Source organism: Eleginops maclovinus, chromosome 4 (genome assembly GCF_036324505.1).
Source record: "Eleginops maclovinus isolate JMC-PN-2008 ecotype Puerto Natales chromosome 4, JC_Emac_rtc_rv5, whole genome shotgun sequence".
NCBI classification, from domain to species: Eukaryota; Metazoa; Chordata; class Actinopteri; order Perciformes; family Eleginopidae; genus Eleginops; species Eleginops maclovinus.
Window position 1 is genome coordinate 10612917 of NC_086352.1, and position 14934 is coordinate 10627850.

The 14934-nt window shown below is 41.2% G+C and overlaps 1 protein-coding gene across 1 annotated transcript in view; it reads left to right on the forward strand.

The window, feature by feature from the left end:
• Positions 1-959: 959 nt before the first annotated feature.
• Positions 960-14934, forward strand: part of igdcc4 (immunoglobulin superfamily, DCC subclass, member 4) — a 41952-nt gene continuing 27977 nt past the window's right edge. The window contains exon 1 of the mRNA XM_063880496.1: positions 960-1241. Within this exon, the coding sequence (XP_063736566.1) occupies positions 1175-1241 (67 nt within the window). The 5' untranslated portion in view covers positions 960-1174. The remainder of the gene's footprint in view (positions 1242-14934) is intronic.

Here is a 14934-nt window from a genome sequence, read left to right on the forward strand (position 1 = left end):
TCCTCTCCTGCTGTATGCTTGTGTGCTGGTGAATGTGGGGATGCTGCTGGTATCAGTGATGGTGAGAGTGCTGCACGAGGCGAGTCTTTGTCTGCTCTGGGAGGGCTGGGCTCCAGCTGGCTCCCGCTATGTGCAAAAGTCAGTGGGTCCCTCAGCACTCAGTGCAGGAGGCGGGCTGGTTGATTGATTGGGATGCACACCACCCCCCCCCCCCCCCCACCACCACCACACCCCCATCCTTCATTTCCACCACCTCCTCCTTCTCCTCCTCCTGCCTGTGCACATGTGCCTTTCTTACTCTCCATTTTTACCCAGACCTGCTTTATTACACACAAGCATTCATGCAGTAATGTCTACAATGCAATACCCAGTGCATGCTCACACACTTAAGTACCCCTTTAGGAAAACACTCTTTATCTAGATTAAATGATGTGAATGAATGATTGTAGATGCCGGATTATTAGAACACGTTTTCACTGGAACATGTGCATCTGGATGTGAGAGTGCTCATTAAAATGAACATGTGGGCTACATTGGGTTCATCCAGGGCAACACATTTTGCAGTCGTTACTGATTACTGTTTTGCCAGATCATTCTCTACACTTTGCATTGCTAAAGCAGAGATCCCTAACGAATTCATCATTCCAGACACAGAGAGAGGGCGCCTGGGGTAAAATATATTTTGACAGATTTGGTATTGCAAGTGTTTCTCCAATCTATTCGCTCTGAATGAATCCCCCAAGTGTTGGAGGGAAGCATGGAGTTGAACAAAAAAAAGAGAGGAAGAAGGGGTGTGTTAGAATCACCGATAGCTTTTCAAGACTCCAGCTACGACCAGCCAGCCAGCCAGTGTCTGGTGAACGTGCGTGTGCGCGTATGTGCGCGCGCATGTGTGCTTCCATGTGTGTGTAGACCAGCAGCTAACACACACTTAACATTCGTTCGCAACATGGCGTTGAAGCGCCGAGAGACACGACGGCTCTCCCCCGACTAAAGCAAGCTTATTGTTAGTAAAGCCAGGGGACTGCTCACCAAAGAGACCTAAACATTCACAGAGAGTCCTTTACGCACCGGCGGAGACAAAAGCGGATTCCAACATATGCATGTCGCTATAACGGTATAGCTGGTTGTATAGACGTACTGCTACCCCACTGGAGGAAATCAAAGGCTGTACATGGCGGTGGAGAGTACAATTTGGCTGTTCTGTCTTCTTTCGCTGTTGTGTGGTCCATCCAAGCAAGGTAAAGCGCTCACTTTAATCATCTGCATGTTTTTCAGTGGAGTGCATGTGTGAGGCAGCGGGCCACTCAAATTACACTGAAGTGCAGTTACTCAGAACACAAGTGGGCTGTGATCAAAGATAGGGGAGAGCTACTTGGGTGATATGCACCTTGCACGGTATACGAGCAATATCCCCTCCGTGTTCTGTGGTGCTCACCTCACGCGGCCCCTCCGGTTCGTACGAGGTAGGGTTGTATTGTTCCACCATGAGTGTCTCTGTCAGGACGGGCAGTGAGGCTTTGGTGTTTGGAAGTTGCAGCCCGAGGAGCGGTGTCACTGAGCGGCCGGGGGGCTTTGAACCGACCGGGGAAGTTTCGGATCAAACATGCGATGAGGCTTATTATGGACACATTTGGGCTCGGATTTGGTGTTTAATAAGTGTGGATCCCCCTGGAAGCAGCTCTTTCCTAAATGTTTCAATTGCTTTGCCAGACAAATAAAATCCAAAGTTTGTTTTTCTTTCTCACCGTTTAATAATCGACTATACGCATTAGATGCCTGGTTTTCAGCCAATGGCTCAGAAAGTTCAGTGAGAGGATTTTGAAAGCGTGGGATAATGGCACCAAAAGGACTTCGTTATCTATGCTTTTGATAAACTTGAAGTAGAATGCGTCTGAGAGCTGCTGGTTTCCCCAGACATTGCGGTGGCTCCCGAAAGTGGAAGCGTGCTGGTTTGAGAGGAAAGTCTGCCTACACAGGCGGCGACGAGTGGGTGAAAGACCGACTGCAGGATTTACATGACAAATACCTGTGCCGACTATCAGTGGAGGCTATACAACTAAAAGCTTTTCAGGGTCAGGAAAAGAAGATAAAAGTGAACCTGCCATGCATTGCTTTTTCTTTTCTTTTTTTCGAACTTTTTTTTTGTTTTTACCATTTATACCAAGGATGCACACATCTTTCATGACTGTATGATATTAGACAACTAAAACAAGAATGAACATAGTCAAATTGATATTTCATCTACATTATCTAGCTGAATAACGTTTGAATGACTAAGCATTTACATGTTAAAAGGTTTTGTGTTTATCTGTCAAGTGCCTGAGGACCAGACAAGTGGAACTGTATGTTTGTCTGCTGTGAGCTGCTTTGATTAGTCATGTATTGAAGTGATTGTTTTAATTTTGCACTGATTGTGTTATGAAACCATGAATTAAACGAGGCCACTTTTGTTTCTGACATTTTATGACCCACATTAATTAAGAACACGGTCAGCAGATTATTCAATTAAGACATCCTTGTTAGTTTCAAGTGCCATCCAATTATTGTGGAGCCACAAAGAAAGTTGGTCAGTTTAGATTTGACTTAAAATGGTAACATTTGCTGATGAAAGAACAATCACCCCTTTACCTCTGATGCATACAATCTCATTATGTAACGTATTATTGCTGACGTCTTGAAATGGTTGACAGGTTGATTTGCCCACGCATATACTTCACAAGCTATTACTTTCCTTTAGTCTTATCTCACATCGACAGTTGTCCAATTTTAGTACATCTCCTGGCAAAAAATGTCTGCTTAAAGATTTACACTGTCTTATCGCAATGCTGTTTATGTGTGTCTCGGATTTTATTACAAATAGATGAGAGAATGTTGCTTACTGTCGCCTTTTGTCTCACCCATCTTTCAGTGGTCTTGTGCATACTGTATAGCTGCATTATTAAAGTCGTTTCAGTGAAGGTTTTTTCCTTCTCTTGTGTCTGGAGATTGCTTGCACATAGTTTTGCTGCTGCTGCAACTCTATTATGACATGATGTAATTGCTACCGACGAAAGGCTGAGAGGGAGTTGTTGAAAAGTCAAATGTTGTGGAATCAATACTTCAAAAAGTAGAACGTGCTTAACACATCTATGTAGACATCATCTCCCTCTGAGCTATACTGTAATTTTGTCACAAGTCCCATCATTCATTGTTCAATTATGCCTATAAAGACCTTAAGAGGGAGGCAACTAGAAGTATGCCTCCTTGACTTCCATCTGATGTAATGGTAGAAGGTCATAGGATACAATTTATATAGAGTAAGATTACCATGGCCCGCAGACTCCTGCACAGACAGAGTAAGAAATTACTCCCCTTGAGATCCTCCTGACAGGAGAGTGAGTGCCACACTGGGGGCCATCACATCTAGATGATGAAATCTCTTGCAGGTAAATGGCGATTGTGATGGAGGTTGTCTGTGATAAGAGTGAAGTGGAAATTGATTTATTTTTGCACTGAGAGATTTATCATTGAAAGTTGGTACCAAGCACTTTTGACATTTGGTCGCTTTCTAAAAATCTATGAAATACAGAGGTTAAAGTCTGAGATGTTATTTACATATCCCATTTGGGAAACAACCAAAAACCATTTGTTTTAATATTAAGGTCCTCTAAACTACTTTGCTTCAGAGAAGAAGGAGCCACATTTGCATCTCTCTGCAAACACTGACAGCAGCATCATGAATGCATTATTACAAAATGATTATTTTGCATTATTATTATTCCCTTAGGGTGACACAGTGTGTGCATGTTTCTCTCTGTGTTTATTTTGCTGGGTTCTGAAAGTGGAGCATGAATGTTTTTGTGTCGGTGGTTGTGGGAACTGAGGCTGCTGGGTGGGGGCTGTGGGTGATTCTGGGACAGAGATGAATAAGCGGGCGCTGGTGGGGCGAATTTGAGGGCAAGGGCCATTGCTACATTCACAAACAAAGAGCTTGTTTTATCCATTTTAGAGATCAAATGAAACCATGTCAACTTCACTTAACATACCACAAGCAAATTAATGAAACAAGAGTGCCAGAGTGTCCTGTGTGTTCACAGTCCATGCAGTGTTTAATGGACAAAATAAAAGATCACATCTGCACTCCTGCAAGACTTTATGACCAAATAAATCTGATTATTATAACGCCTTTGGCCTCTTTATATGCACATGAAAATTGTAAACACAGCATGATGAAGCATTGGCATTCCGCTGACCGAGAATGTCATATGAGATAATTTACCCTTGATGCCCCGCACGAGTATTCACTGTTTGTATTAACACTCTCACAGCTCACATTAAATCTCAGTCCTCTTATTATTTGATTTGTACCAGCAGGTGTTGATTGACCTTGCATGCTTTCCTGTTTTGTCCACCGTTGGGAGATGCAGTGCAGTAGCGGTATTGTGTAATTCCACTGAAGCAGCATAGTGTGATAGGCCTTGATTAGGGGGAAAGTACTCCCTATTAATTTAATTCCCTTTACCAAGTGCCATTTCGTTAAACTGCCTATTCTGCATGTCTTTGGAAGGAAACCTGTGAGCCTGCAGGAAAGTAGAAAGCAAATTCAGAGGGACTTTTCAAACTCCACAAAGAAAGAAACATTTCTGACCTTTTGCAAATTAATTCTCAACTATAGCTGGTGGTATAATATATTAGAGACCTTCAACCAAGAAAAAAATACTCAGTCATACTGTCTATTTCAGGTAATTGTGGTCTTAAATGATGTCCTCCTATTTGTGAGTGGTGTTCAAAAACTAGTCCATGGGTCCATTCTGAATGGTTCAAATACATTTGTATACCCTTTATCCTTTTCTTTTTAACAGCCTCATTATGAACATGTAACAGTGTAAAAAAAACACACGGCTGAATGAGCGTGGTCTAATTGCTGTTGCAACTCCTTTACTCTCTTTGTTTTCTAAGCCCCAATGGCACATTCTTCTTGCTGTGCATTACGTTTATTGTGTTTGGATACCAAATTAAATCATGTTTAGTTTAATTGTCATGTTGTGAAATTAAATTGAAGCAAATTGAAGAGCCTGTAAGAATTGTGAGTTAATGGCGTTGACCCTAAGGGTAGAAAAGCATGGAACCACTGGTTTAAAGTGTATTCACATGAATGTGTCTCTGATTACATTATGAGTTTAACACAGCTTATACCACTCTCTGTTTTAACTTGTAATGTCACCCTGTACAGACGGAAGTAATAATGTAGACTAGTGAACAGCTAACGTGTACCTTAATCTAAAAATACAAGTATAGGCAAGGGAACGAATGGCCAACCACAGGTGCATATTTGAAATAAACTGTAACCAGGTTAAATGAGTCCTTAGACCTTCTTAAAGGCATCCAAATGAGCAGCATTTACTCACATGCTCTTGACATACCAGTCATTACTGTAAGATCCAACACAATATTATTACCACACTGTTGCTTTTTTATCCTGCTTTGAAATGGCTTTAAACTCCCTGCTTGTTATTTCAGTTCCTGGAGAAATCTAATTATGTATTTTTTATGTAGAAACTGATGGATAACTTTACAACTCAACATATAGTTTTCGTAGAAAAAAACACAGTATGTTTCCAATATTCTCAGGCCAGAAGTGGTCATCTCTACAGCATGTTTCATACAAAGTAAATTGTTCCACTGAACATTTGCTGTAGGGAATATACTGCTGAGACGATATGTAGTGTGAGGCATGGTGGTGGGAGTGAAATGCTTTTTGAGTCAACCATTTATTCAACACACTGCACTAAGGTACTATAGGGCAATGTACGTTCCCTAACTTAAATATTGTGGCGATGTAACGTTACGCAAGGGCTTACATTTTCAGCTTGGCAGAGCAAGATATTTTGGATATAGTGAGGGTGTTGTCTTGCGAATATTGTATCTTTTATAAAAAGAAGTCCTGAACAAAGTAATTTCTCAGGAAATGTGAAGACAGATTTTTTTTCTATGCAAACGATTTGGTTTCCTTTAGAGAAAAGTCATGGCTATCCCTCTCAGAAAAAGTTGCATCTGCTATAAAGTTAAATTCTTCACTCAAATCTCAACCAAACATTTCTTTTTAATATTCTTCTGCTTCTGTGTTTACTTCCAAAGCAAAGGGTGTAGTAAAACCTCAAGTAATGTTAATAAAAATAGGCCAAACGCTGAACTGTGTGTATTAATAAATAATCGATTGTTCTACATTCACACAAGATACTGACGCAAACCTGCAAGATAATAAAGACTTACATATCTGTCATCATAGGAGCTGAGAACCTTATTGGGTAGGAGTGCATTGAGATCTTTGGGTAGCAACATGCTTTGTTACATTTACTGCAGAAAACAAAGCAGCAACTCATGTTTTACCTCTACCACATTTTTTATATTAAGTCCAATGCTCTTGTCTTTTGGCCTCTGTTGACCTTCCAAATATCGAGAAAAGTTTTTGGCTTGGAATTTAAAGTTCCCTTTTAAACTTGGTTTTGTTTTTTTGGCAGTAGTCTTCTCCCTGCCGACTGCTTTTGTCTAATCTGATTCTGTTGCACCAATCAACGAGGCATCAGTGCACCATGTGGTGTTTTTGGAGGTTAGACGTCATTCTACAGTTTCACACATTGTATCAAAGTAGTATCAAATCGAGAAGTCAGATTTCATCACGCAGATACTAGGAGTTGTCAGTGGCTCTCAATATACAGACTGACAAAGAAAAAGCTGTGATGTACTCGACAAAATAAGTGTAGAAGTAGCCAAAATACAACTGAACAACAACCCCTCTGGGTCAAACTTACTGATCCGCTATAAGAAGATGGAGTAATGTCTGTCTCAACCTTTTGGTTGGTCTGTCCATGTTACCTCCTGAACTCGTCTGTAATGTTTAGAGTGTGTTCAGCTCCAGTTTGTTTTGTCTACGCTGGAGGGCCAGCTGTTCAACCTCCCGTATAGTGGCAGCTACAGAATATTAAACATCAAATTGGTAGAGGGATGTATACTATCTGTAGAACCACTACAGTGTCAGTGTCTGCTATTACTGCTCAAGTGTCTCATATCAGTGAGTAAGGTCTCTCAGATCACCAACAAATATTTCTGTGTAGGATGTATTTGTGTCTTTTTATTCTGGTAAGTAAGTGCAGTATGTAATTGTGTAGAAAAATACATTATACCAAGCTACGATTCTGCCATGTCCTGTAGCAGATTAAGACACCGCCTCCTTAATGACTTAATGTAATTGCATTTCTAAATGATGTGATGCACAAATGATGTCCTTGTGTGAAATGTACTTTTAATGACTCTGTTAGTTGTAAGCCGTTTGAACTTTGGGCCCAAACTTGTCGCACACTTCCAGTGTTTCTGTGAACATGCGTACACAGATCTCTTGAGACATAGAAGCAGTTGGACAGCAGTGCCTGTGTAGAATAGCTCATTACACATTAGCAGAAAATTAAGTAACTGTGTGTGTGTGTGTGTGTGTGTGTGTGTGTGTGTGTGTGTGTGTGTGTGTGTGTGTGTGTGTTTGCTGGGGTACATTCACCCCGTGTGCCAGCCTGCTTGCTTGTGTGTAAGCGAGGGTGTGTCAGCTGCGATTTGTGAGTGCATCTTGATCCCCTCCCCAGAGAGCCCGTGCTAAATTAGGATGCATATTATTTAAAGATGCCCTGGGCTGAGTTTCAGCTGGGTATATTTGTGCAGTGAATATGTTGATTTTTATGGTGCCCTGTGTGCACCTTTTCATGCTGCCAGGGAGGCTATCTAAAGCACAGAAGTGCTTGTATGAAAGGAGAGGAAGTCTTGAGCTTGATTTTTTTTCTGCAATGAATTCAATGACTTTCTCTCTTGGGAGGTTCAAAGCACTGTGTTGGAGTTATTTTGTTTGTGCTTCCTTTCCAGTAGATCAGCCTATCAGTAATATGTGAAAATGTGAGCTAATGAGTGTTTAATTCTGCTCACATATACACATTTATCTACGTAATTATTACTACTATCGGTTGAATCTTTCGTGAAGAAGAGAAAGATTCCCTCCCTCCATCTCCTTCTAAAACCTTTGCCAAAGGTTGTGATTGAGAGATCATAAATACTCAATTTCCGTAAGTTTTCTTTCATTTATTCATCGATTTTAGAGAGATTTTTTTAATTCTGTCTGTTAGTAGTGCCATTTTTTGCTTATAACGTGTTGGTGTCAGGATGGATGACAAATATTATCATGACAGGAGCAATGGTATTTAGAATTTGGCTCACAAGAAGAGCCAAGGTGAGAGATTGTTATATTTGCACTTTTAGGAGCATTTCAATGAGTTGGTCTACCAGCAATATTCCTCCTTTTTTTCACACTTGAGCCACGTAGTTTTCCAAAGATGGCAACAGATAACATTGACAGAGCATTAACATTACAAAGAATCCCATATGGGACCAATATTAATAGTCTCCTACGGCGGTTTCTGCAGCGAGATGCCTCTCTGTTGCGTACAGAGATCAAATGTTCCTAAGTGTTTGGTAGTGCTGCTATCTGTTAGTTCTTTAATCCCAGGAGCACAAACAGATATCACTGCTGCAGTGATGCAACTCGAAGGGATTGTTCTGTATCTTCCTGTTGGCTTACTACGTCATTGAGGTTTACCACATAGTGTAATTTAAAACATTACATGAGGTGATTGGATTTGATGCTTGGAGTAGGGTCACAGCTGCACTGAGAGGTATACAGTATGTTATCTGCAAAGGCAATAATATCCTGATTTGAATCCCAGCACTTGTTCTATCCGTAGCCCCAACTCCACTTGTAGGGGCGGCGTTATTGAACATTATCTTCATGTTGAAGCTGCAGCAATATTTTTTGGAATGAGATTACAGAGCCTCAAAGAGCTGTTATTCTGACAAATTCACGTAGGCATTTTCAAAGATAATGGTCAGTCAATTATGAGTCAACTCGATAATGGTAAGATCTGTTTGCATTGATTTTCATGATTCAATGATTCAAAGATGAATATGCGTTATTGCTATGTAGCTTTACCATAATTTTGGCATTGCAAAGCTTAGGTCCCAGGTACATCCAACAATGCAACATACAATTAAGAAATAGAAAGACATAAAAAGCGTGCAACAGGAAACAGGACATGGTGTTGGAAATTGGTGCAAGTGAATGATACCCCACTGAGATTTGTTTTTAATGCATGGCTTTTATTCTGCCAGTGCTTTATATCAGCAAATGTGTGTGTGTGTGTGTTTGTGTGTGAAGTTTTTTGTGAGAAGCAGCAGTCGGCGGCGCTCACTTTGGTCCACTAACTTGCATTCACATTCCTTCCATTCCTCCCTGCTGTCTGCTTGGTCACATGAGAGCAGAGGAGTGACTCTGAAGGTGGTCGTGCAGTCGGGAAAGATGCGGTGTATATATATAGATACATATTTCAATGTTGGTCTAGAGTTGTAGTCCAGCTTTAAAGTTATGGTATATTGATGTGAACGTGCTGCAGAGGGAAAGGCAGCTGCACATGCAGAGAAGCCAAAGGAAAGGAGATTGGAAGTTATTTTGCAGATGCCTGATGGTGCTTCATGGATCTCTCATCTTTTCATATTCAAACCGTCATGCTATAGAGACATATAGGAATATCTAGAATCATTTTTGCATCAACACAAACACTGCAGTTCTCATTCAGATGCAGCAGTACACAAGTATTAGAAGCACTCCTGTCTCACATGGACAATGTGATTATCGAGAGCCCCGGTGTGAGCATAATAATATGTGAAGCTCGCTCGGTGCAGCATGCCCTTCCTCAGCACTGGGTAGTGTCACATGGCAGTCTCATTCATCATTCTGACCTTGTATTTGATGCTCAACCCTGATCCTTGCACACATGCATTATAATGTACATGTGCTGCACTTCACACAGCAGAGTTGAATAAGAGGACAGTATTTTTCCATGTAATAGCTTCCAGTGTGTACCATTGTCCTGCTCTACTCTACATACTGGGAGCCTTTACATTACCAATCCACTGTCTCATGTCACCCCCAGCGCAAATTCCTGTGCATTCACTGTGCCGCTGCGTGAACAAACACATTCTGATTTGGATCTCCCGTGTTACTCCCATGTTGGTGTTATTGCTCGCTTTGTTGACTCATGCAAGTGGGCCTGGCACTTGACATGGCCATGTGGAGGCCCCATGCTGCTGGGAGGCCCCGCATGCAGGAACGGGGCTCTGTGATTGGAGGAAGCCCGACTGGGATGAATGAGCACTGTACATAGAGCAGGAGGAATGAGGGACTGCACCGGGACACCCCTCTCTCCCGCTCTCTGTCCCACGTTCTCGCTCCCTTTCTTCCTCTTGTACACACAGTAGGACAAGAGGGACACGCCGTGTTTGTTTCATTCTACAATTAAATGCCATTTATAGTACCACTGGCTTTGACAAAAGAGTAACTGTGACCGAAGCATGGAGATTTTTTACATTAGATGTTGGACAGTAGAGCTTTTGTACATCCTGGTGCTTCGACAGTTGCAAATGCAAATTGAAAAATCATGACACAAAATGATGAGGCTGTATAGTCATGTTAAAGAATGATGCCAAAAATCCTCTGACTCAAACCCATATCTTTGCTATTCTCTTTATTCTTCTATGATAGTTAGAAAAAACATCCTTGTTTTTCATTACCGGTTGTACATAGAAATCAATTTTTCTTTGTCACCTCGGTCTCAGGGAAATGGTGATGAGCATTTTTTCAATATTTTCTGATATTTTATAGACCTAGACAGAAAAAATATTGATGTATTTTTCATCTTGAAATGTCAATAATGTTCCTCTGGGAGTTCATTAGACGGTAATACTTTAGATTTGTTTGTTTTAAAGCTAAAGTAACGATTTCCAATATGCCACCTGATCTGGAGTCCGCGGGTCCTAATGAGCAGCAACATAATCCTTAATTTAGAAAGATGATTTAATGTGTTGAAATCTGGGAAAATGTGAATGAAGCAAGATCTATGAATATCAGCCCTGTCATGAAGTTGTTTAGGAATGGATCCTAAACAACTGAAAGAAGAATGAGCAGTTTATAACTTGTTAGCTCGTCTCAAAGTAAACGTTATTTCCAATGTGTTTTTGTTTAGATGCTTGCAAGAAAGTCTGTGGTAAACCTTCTTTACCACAGACTTCTGTTCTTTGACATTTATTTGGCAGTGAATACCCCAATGTTGAATTCCTGATGCTTCCATGAGTCATAAAAACGGCAGTTGCTAACAAGTGTCTACAAAATACTTCTGAACGTCCTCACCCCAAACATAAGCCAACTTTAGCTTAGCGGTGGTGATGTGAAGCCATGCGACCATGATGTGGTTTGTTTATAGCTTATATTTTCAATTGACTACTGGTGCCTGATTGCATTTACGCTTCAAAAATGATATAATCTTACTAAACAAGACCTGTCATAAATGTTTCTTTGCCACAGAGCTTATTGTCTGCAATATTCCCTTACCTTCTGGCTTTTCCACTCTTATTATGTGTGATCTCAGTGGCCTCTCAGATGCTAAAAGTCAGAGTAAAAACTTTGATTCATCGTATCAGCTTTCTGACTGACTGACTGACTGTGTTGTGTGTGTGTGTGTGTGGTGTTGAGAGATGACGGGGTGTGAGAAGAACCCTGCTGTATCGTCATGGGAGGAAACACAGCTTGAACGGTTAACACCTGACACGACAGCTGTTCAGATTGTCGAGTGACTCACAACCGCGCTTTCGATTCAGTGAAACTCTGGGCGCTATGTGTGCAGCGTTGCTAAACTAGTAAACAGAAAGTTTTATTTGCCATCAGAGCAATTTAAGATGCATAAAAGACAGTTTAATGTGTAGCGTGCTTCAGACTCCTGACAGCGCTTTGCCCAAGGTAACATTATAACATGGAAAGCCAGAGATGAAGCCTACTTGATAAAAGCCTAAATATTTAGACAGGAGTGGGGTGCGTCTGTCAGTGAAGATGTCTGTTTCTTGTTATTATACAGGTCTTTCCACTTGCATACCCAAACCTGACTCTCCGTCTCTCAGCAGGGTTTATCGCTAGCTGCTTTTCTGCTCAGAATATCACAACTGTGGCTTTGAAATATCGATTTATTCTCAAGTCGCATAGTGTGTCGGCCACAAGCACGTATAAGTTCCCTATAAGGCTATATTTTACCTTGCTGCTATCGATGCAACATGATAGAGTTAGCAAACAGCCTGGATTAAAAATGTTCAAAACAGTTGTAAAGCAAGTTGAGCTCATTTTGTGGTTTGGTTTGTGGCATCCAGAGGATCATGATCACTCTCCCACACACACACACACTGGAGTTATCCTGCTGTAAACGTGGCACAGTGCTATCAATCAGACCATCTGTCTCTGTTCACTCAGTCTGTATTTGGGTTTCAACACAGTGATATTCTACAACACTGTTTCACAGAGAGTGCTACCTACAGTACAATACAATACCTTTCTGACATCGTTCAGGAGCAACTCATAGCAATTACTTACTACTGCTGTGTCAATTTAGCAGGAGGCACAAGGCAATCTGGTTTTCCCTGCTTTTGAGTGCTTTAGTGGTCCCTTTTCGCAAAAGCGTCTGTAATCACATTTCATTGCTCTCCCTCAATTGAGTCGAGTCTCAAGGCTGCCTTAATCTTATCTGCACTGTTCAGTCCTGTATTTCATTCTTTTACTCTGGGTTCCTTGCTTTTTCTCATTTACCCTCTTCCCATGTCTTGTTTGTGAGCCCCTTCAGCCAATGTGGCACGTTAATCCAACACTATAGCTAGTTCTTGTGCCAATTCTTAGCCAAGCTCAGTTATTTGGTTGGCATTGTCAATCATTTGCTTAACTCCACTTGGTCTGAACTGAGTTTTTTCAACAATTATTGAATGGATGTCCTTTAAACATTTGGTACAGCTTTGGAGTTCCCAAAACATTTTTTCAAGTGTCACCATGAGATCAAAATGTACATTTGTCCAATGCTTTGATTTATGACCAAATAACTGGTAAACGAATGACTCTCCAATCAGCTTCAGCTGTCCTTTTGTTACAGTAAGTGCTAATTTGCTAATGTAAGCATGTGAGCTTCTTAACAAGCCGGCGTTAGCAATTAGCTCAAAGTACTTCTGTGGGTTCACGAGGTAACTCAGCAAAACACATGACAACATGCTATATGTTATACTGGGGTATCAGCCTCATGTAAAAAGAACATTCAATTCATTAAAAAAGCACCAGTTTTTGTCTCTCTTAGCCTTTGTGCATATCTCTGGTTCCTGAAAGGCCAGAGGTATTGTATAGCTTCGCTTTAGAGACTGTGGAAACCTGAGCTGTGACCTGCGAGTCATGGGTTGTCCACTCTGTTGACAGTGAGCCGGTCCAGGTGAAATATTCACTGTGTCGGGTCACTCTCCTCCTCCCACTCCTCCTCTTTCTCCTTATGTTCGCCTAAACGTTTTGTGAATAAGTGATCCATTAACAGAAATGGACCAGCGGACTAGTTGATGGTATCGAGAGCAGTGCCCTCCTAACTTCTCCATTTCCCCTGACTTTTCTCAGTTATTCTCAGTCTGAATGACAGAGTGGGACAGTCTTTCTTTGTGTATTGCATTGTGAATAACACTGAAAATCTAGTCTATTTCATTGATTTGTCCAGCTGAAGAGTTATATATGGCAGTAGTATGAAGATACACCACACATATACCACCACTTTATTCATACAACATCAAATTTGATATTATTGGCACAAACAGACTATTCCAAATCCAGATGAGGTCAAAATGGTTATTTAATGTGTTTTAGGGGACTGTGTTATTTGTGTGTGGCTTCTTTGTTATCTTTTTTCTCTGTTTTGATTTTCTGCAGTTGTTTGATGGGCTCTATCTCATCTTCTCTCCCTTTTGTAAACCGCTGTCCTCTCTCTACTTAGAGTAAGCTATGAACCTCTTGGCGCAGTGCCATCGCAATCCATTCATTACAGCTCAGTGAAACCGCACAGCCGCTACTATATCCCAAAGTGCACCCTGTCCATTGAAGCATCTCCCATTTGTACAGTAAAAATGGCAAGATGTCCACTTCACAGACCCCCATACCCTCCTCTTCACCACATTGTGTCCTCATGAGACATTGACAGTTCCTCTTTTGGGATTGTGTGTGTCTCTGTGGGTTAAAACAGCTGTGTGGGTACATGTCAGCGTGTGAATATATGTGTTTAAAGTGTTTGTGTGTATGTGCTGCGTGTTGGCCACAAATCTCGGGCATGTCGAGGTTTCTGGTGCGAAAGTGTGTCTCAGTTTTCAAGTGATTTATTCCCCGATGAAATAGCTACTACTTGAAATATGTGATACGATTATGATGCCTCATTTTGTAAACGGATAGCAAATCATGCTTTTCCTGTAACCTTACTTTATGGTTACAATACCATTTGTTTTATCATATTACAAATTGTGTTTTTTAAGTGTAAAGGTGTCTAAACCCAGAGTAAAATGTGTGTTTTCCTGCTTATCTTCCACTCCAAATATGTGAGTCTTCCATTTCGACATGAAATGATCCCCACCTCTTGCCATGTAACACCATTGGCATTGAGCTGGAAAAAGGCTTTTAAGGACTTAATGAGACCTAATTAGCTGAAATGGGGGCAAAGAAAAAGAGTAGCCATGGAGGGGATCTGTGTCAGTGTTTGTGATGGCGCACTTCGACTTTGTGTTTCTGTTCCTATAGTGTGCTCTGCTGTTCTTTACATTCAATTTCTCTTTGTTCCCTATTCATATTTGTGTGTGTGTGTGTGTGTGTGTGTGTGTGTGTGTGTGTGTGTGTGTGTGTGTGTGTGTGTGTGTGTGTGTGTGTGTGTGTGTGTGTGTGTGTGTGTGTGTGTGTGTGTGTGTGTGTGTGTGTGTGTGTGTGTGTGTGAGCACTTTGCACCCTTTCTCAGCATTACCCAGCCTCCTCATCAGGAA